Genomic DNA, 6,000 nt, shown 5'->3' with positions numbered 1-6,000 from the left:
GTTAATAGAACTCCTCATAGCATGAGCACTGTTAGCACTAGTCACTGCTGGGAACAGCTGGAGCTCCAGCTCTGCTCTTGCAGGCTTGGCACAGATCTGAGTCCAAGTCCAGATCTGAAGAGCAAAAGCCCAAAACCTGCCAGCTCGCACATGGGGCCAAATCTTTCCCTGGGCTTGGGGAAACCTCTGGGTTTTGGAGTTCAAGCGTGATTAGTGTAATGTTACGCTGAAATGTGTGATCCAAGCAGACAGTGCTCAGACTTCAGGTCTACCAGCTTTCTTCCTGCACTTGGAGTCAGTCCATTGCCTTGTCTACCAAAAAAAAAAAAAAAAAAGCTTTTAAGTAAATGAATGTAATCTCCAGGTTTGAGTACTACAGGTTTACATTCAAACCCTCACTCTTATTCTGTATTTTGCCCATCCAGATGGCAGGCAATATTCTAGCGCTGTCTCTTTCTCTCTCCCTTCTGTTTTGACAAGAAACTGCTGTCATGCTATTTTGACAGTCTGCTTCTAGAAAGATGAGATAAATACACACACATTTATATGACAGTTTTATGAGAAGTTCTTCAGTATGGGGGGAAAAAAAAAAGAATACGAGGTGGCAAAGTTGTGACAGAACTTGGATTTAGTTAATTGGATCTACTTATTTGCACCATTTTTTACTAACTGCCTGTGTCAGTCCTGGGCTGAGAAAGCAATTTAACTCATTGCCTGTGAAAAATGAAATGACAGCAGCTACTCGAGTGAACTTTCACATTAACGAAGCATGATCTGGTCTTGATCAAAGACCTTATGTTCCTGGAGGACCAGAGTTCAAGCACCAGCCTCTAATTTCGAGAGAAGAAAAGGTTTATGTGTCATTGCAAGGTAAACTTCAGAGTTTGAGGCCAAGGTAAACTTTCATGTCAGCATTGTTGATGACCCTGTACTGAAGCTTGATTTGATCATCTCTTCCTTTAATTCTCCCTGTCATATACTGCCTCCTGCTAAGCTGAGTTGGCTTCACCCATTTAAGCAGTGAGAAGTGATGTTATCACCAGTCACTGCTTCCAGGCACCTGTGGATCACGTCATGCGTCTTGCAGGCTGTACCAACAGAACAAGCTCTGAGGAGCACAGCTGGGATCCAGGAGAGACAAGACACCAGCTTTGGGTGGCAACAAGCCATAAAATTGTCCTTGCAGATCTGGTGTAACCAGAACAACTAATAAACCTCTGGAATGCTGATGCTGTGGTTGATCTGGTTATACCAGAGAAACCATCTCTTGCAACTGAGACACCAGGAGACAGATCACGAGCAGCTAATACCAAAGGCTACTGCTAGAGATGTATCAGTGTGACTGCTGCTGTGCTGAATAATCACTGTGACTTTGTGCACTGTCTCCACAACACACCTGCTGAAAACTTCTTAAGTATTTGGCATTGTGATATTATTGATTGACACCTCAATGCACCAGGTTGACAGTACAAGGGATTGTAGCCATGGCAGCAGTCATTTTGCAAACCTCAGCACCATTGGGGTTGGGTGTCAAGCCATCATGAAAGTTATTAGAAGAAGACAAATGTTGGTACAGATGGATTTGTAGCTCCACAAATAGAAGTGAACGGAGAAGTGAATGAAAAATGTCAAATGCAAGCGTGGTCAAAAAGAGCAAAGGTCCATCCTTTTATACTTTGCTGCCCCAGGAGAAGTCAAATGCATCCTTCCCAAAACCTGACAGCATTGCCATTGTCATCTACCCAGTGTGAGACCTCTGTGGTGCTCTGCAGATCACCAGGGCTCCTCCTCAACGCTGGGTCTTGCTCTGAAAGCCGAGGCATCTGTGAAAAGCAGCTGTAGATCCTGGGTGGTTGGACGTCTATTGGAAGGTCTAGCTTGCAAATCAAATCATAGAGAGAGACTTTTGCAGGAACCGGGAGACAGAAACTCAGTTCTCCTTGAAGATGAAGATGAAGGGTGCCCTGAGCCCAGGGCTCCTGTGAATTCCTGGCTGTGCCCCAGGAGTGTGGGGTCACCTGAGGTGAATCATCTGGGGCTGCCTCCCCAGCTGTAAAGCAGGATAATACTTCTGTTCTCACCTCAGTTTGTCTTCTCTGTTTAGATTTCAAGCTCCTCAGGGCTGTGTCTGATACATGTATGTACAGTTCCTAGCTTAATAGAGTCATGATCCAAACTGAAGCCTCCAGGCACTCCTGGATATTATATCATGGCTAATTTCACAAGAGGTTGCAATCAAATTCCCTGTATAGGAAAAAAAAAAAAAAACCCAAAAAAAAAAAAAAAAAAAAAAAAAAAAAAACCACCAAAAAACAAAAAAAAACCAACCTGAAAAATCCCACAAAGGAATAAAGCAAGTGATTAAAAACTGAGGAACATTTTTTGCTGAAGTGGAATTAATGATACTTTGTCCCAAAATGTGTACAGTGTGTATTGCAATTAAATTCTCTATTGGCAAATTGCTCTACAATTAAAAAACACAGAAGCTTGAGTGAGGCAATTAGAATAATAGTAGAGTGTTAATTACAGCTTGATGGATTCTGCATGCTGTCAGCAATTACCTTCCAAGTGTGCACTTCTGAACCAACTCCAAATCCACAAAAAGACACCGGCAGAATTAGAAGTATCTTCCGTGTTGGCATGCCTTTGCCATTTTAAAATTTGTTTTCATAAATACTTTAATAAGCTATTTAATTAGATTTAATGAGGTTTGAGGAAGAAACATCCTCCACGCTGCACACAGGCTCCAGCACAGGCATTGACTTAGGGATGAGGGAGAGCTCAACTGAGAAGAGTCCCATTTCCTTCCAGCTGGCCTTATTCTCTGTGCAAGGATATCTTGTGCACATCTGAGGTGGTTGGACCCAGATTCCAGCAGAGTTGCTTCTAGCTTTCTGTTTTCTAAAGGCTATCTAAAGCTTTTGGATCTGCCTCTCCCTCCATGGGAAACCCCTCTTGCCCTAATATTGAAAAATATTTACATAAATTGTTAAAGTTAATTGAAAAGCCTGGTTGTCAAGTCTGAAAACACTGTAAAGTAAGCAGAAGGTCTCTTTATTTCCATGATACCATCCCTGCAGAGCAGGAGAAAATCTCCATAAAAGTGCTTTTGGGTGCAGCAGAAGACTTGACTGCTGTCTATGTCAGGCAGCTGGCTGAGTAAGCTAGAAAATCCCTGTGCATTGTGTCAAATAAAATTCATGGCTCCTTTGACCAATTTCTAAGAAATCTAGAAGAAAAGGAGAATAGGCAGGGGGTGAGAACATCCTCATCCAGACTGATAGCTTCCCAAAAATGTGTCCCCTCTCACATCTTCCCTCACATCATCAAGGTAGCATTTCATCACCGTGATCACTGATGGTCGAGAAAGACCTTGCAAGATTTTTGCCTAATTTTGGGAGCACAGGCAGGAATGTTGAAGCCCAGGCTTCAAAAGCCGAATCACTCTAAAGGCTGGCTTGTCACCTGCCTTCCTCTTCTGTCAGTTGCTGATCATGCTCCAGTGTGCTGCTTTTCCTTGCTGCTGGTTCTTGCACACGGGTATGGAGAACAGACGTGTGCCTTCATCCTCCTCATGGGACTCGTGAGGCTGCCAAAACTCCACATCCTGCACGGGGAAGAGACGCTGAGGCTTTGACACGGGACTTTCACAACCTGCGCGCCAAATGGAGTTTCTTTGGTGGGGCTTCCCAGCAAATTCAACATCATACGCGTTTATTTTGTTCAGCTGAACCTGTTCTCTATGTGACACTATGCCTTTCATGAGTATGTACAGCTTATGTCCCACCCTGAACAGCCTGGAATGCCACTGCCCTTGTGCAGCCTGTTTTTTGGGAAGAGATCCATACGATGAGCGGCGTTGGTTGCAGCATCCTGCAGCGCAGTGCCCCGTTCTGTTACAGGGAGGAAATATGGCTCTGTCCCTGCACTCGGGAGGAATCTGCAGTAGAAATTTGCAAATTTAATCAAAGGTAGTGGAAGCAGGATTGGCCTGCGATGTGTTTCTCTCCCTAAAATATCCCCCTTCTCCCCATGTAACTCCTGCCGTAAGGGGTTAAATCACACTCCCGCCCGCCGTGGGTGCGCTGAACGCTCTGAGAACTTCCTTCCCTAAATGCTGCCTTGGGCCACGTCCAAACTCGGCCAAAACCAGTTGGACGCTCTCCACTAAACTCGGGAGCAGCCTCTCAATCCAGTCCCCGGAGCGCATCGCGGCTCTAAAATGAGTTGTGCCCGTGATGTTCTTGGTGCAGTGGGTCACGCTCCGACCCGCTTTGGGCTGCCTGCTCCTCTGCATCCATGCTGGGCTTCCACACGTAAGGGCACACTTGGGAAGTGCCGCTTCTGCTTAGGTGTGGTCTGGAACACGCGTGAACGACTGATCCCCTCCTGCCACGGGGTCGCGGCGGGACACGCGTGTCCCTTCGGAGCGCAGCCGCACGGCCGCTTCATGGCGTCCGGAGAAGGACAAGCCGGGGTGCAGGGATGCCCCGAGGCCCCGCTGTTCCCGCAGATTGTCCGGATTCACGGGAGGGGGGGCTCGGGAGCGCCGGGCGCGGCCCCTTTAAGAGGAACAGCGCGGGGGGGGGCCGGCGGCGCCCGCGTTCGCACCTGGAGTGGGAAAGGGGGGCGGGTCCCGGCGCCCGTGATTGACGGCCCAGGGCACCAATGGGGCGGCGCGGCGGCGCGGCGGGGGGAACCCCCGGCCAATGGCGGCGCGGCGGGGGCCGCCCGGCGCCAATGGGCGGGCGCACGGGGGGCGGCGCGGCTACATGTTGCGGTGTCGCCAACGTGGGTCCGCGACGAGCGGCGCTCGGGCCGGGCGGCAGCGGCTCCGACCCCGCGGGAGCGCACCGGGACCGGCCGGCGCCCGCCGAGCCCGAGCCGTGCGGCGCGGAGCGGGAGGCGCTTCCCGCGGCGAGGGACGCGGACTCGACCCGCCCGGCGGCGCCCGGTGGATGCCGGCGCCGTAGCGCCCCGCGGGGCCGGCGGCCGAGGCGATGCTGCGGGCGGCGGAGCGGCGCTGAGCGCCCGCGGCGTGAAGCGCTCCCGCCGCCTCCTCCCGCCGCGGACGTTCCCCGGTGCCGGATACAAAATGGCGCTGCCGTCACGGGCGGCGGCGGCGCTGCTGCTGCTGGGGCTGCTGGGCTCGGCCGCCGCCGGCTGCCCCGCGGGCTGCGCCTGCGGCGGGGACACGCTGAGCTGCGGCGGGCTGGCGCTGCCCGCCCTGCCCCGGGACCTGCCCCGCTGGCCGCGGCACGTGTGAGTACCGGGGGGCACCCGCGGGGACGGGCCGGGGGCGAGGCGAGGGGTTCGGGCGGCCGCACCGCCGCTCTTTGGCTGGTTGTCAAGGACGGGAGGGCTTTGAACGAAAATCCCCGCGGAACTCCGGTTTGTTTATTTCAGCGAAGTGGTCGCTACCGCCTTGCGGGCGCTGGGCTGTGCGGGGCCGAATTTGTCCCGTGATCCGGTGCTCCCAGTGGCGCCCACCCGGCGCGGGGATGGGGCAGATGGAGGCGTCGGGTGCGCTTCTGGTCCCAGGGAAAAGTTGGGGCTCGGGGCTCCCCCTGTCTCGGTGCCGTGCGGGGCTGGGCTCCGGGTGTCCCGGAGGAAAGGGAGCCGGGAGCGGGTTTGGTCTCTCTTAGCGATGGGATCTGCTGGAGATAACGGCCAGCTTGGGCTTCCGAATCCTTATTAGGACATCGTCCATCCATCCATCTGTCCGTCCGTCCATCCGCGCCGTCGCGGGGCTGCGGATCCGGACCCCAGCGCCGCGCCCGTGCCCGCTCTCCTGGCTTTTAGTGCTGCCAACTTTCTAGGCTGTGAAATTCAGGCGATCGAAAGGGAGTAGAGGGCTTCTGGGGAGTTTCCGTAAAATCCAGGTGTTTTCCAGTAAAGGCTGGCTGCGCTCCCTCAGTACTTGAGTGTGTAGCGAAGTGAATAAGCTGCTGTGTATCGTATGTCCTGGGTGGCAGCTGAGCTTGGAGCCCCGCACCTGGT

At 52.6% G+C, this 6,000-nt stretch overlaps 1 protein-coding gene across 1 annotated transcript in view; it reads left to right on the top strand.

Moving 5' to 3' along the window:
• Nucleotides 1–4,740: 4,740 nt before the first annotated feature.
• LRIG1 (leucine rich repeats and immunoglobulin like domains 1) overlaps nt 4,741–6,000 on the top strand; it is a 92,904-nt gene continuing 91,644 nt past the window's right edge. Inside the window, 2 exon segments of the mRNA XM_040075978.2 lie at nt 4,741–5,039; nt 5,041–5,262. Coding sequence (XP_039931912.1) covers nt 4,741–5,039; nt 5,041–5,262 — 521 coding nt within the window.

Source organism: Hirundo rustica, chromosome 12 (genome assembly GCF_015227805.2).
Source record: "Hirundo rustica isolate bHirRus1 chromosome 12, bHirRus1.pri.v3, whole genome shotgun sequence".
NCBI classification, from domain to species: Eukaryota; Metazoa; Chordata; class Aves; order Passeriformes; family Hirundinidae; genus Hirundo; species Hirundo rustica.
The sequence above is the reverse complement of the archived record's forward strand: the minus strand, read 5'-3'. Positions and strand labels throughout refer to the sequence as shown.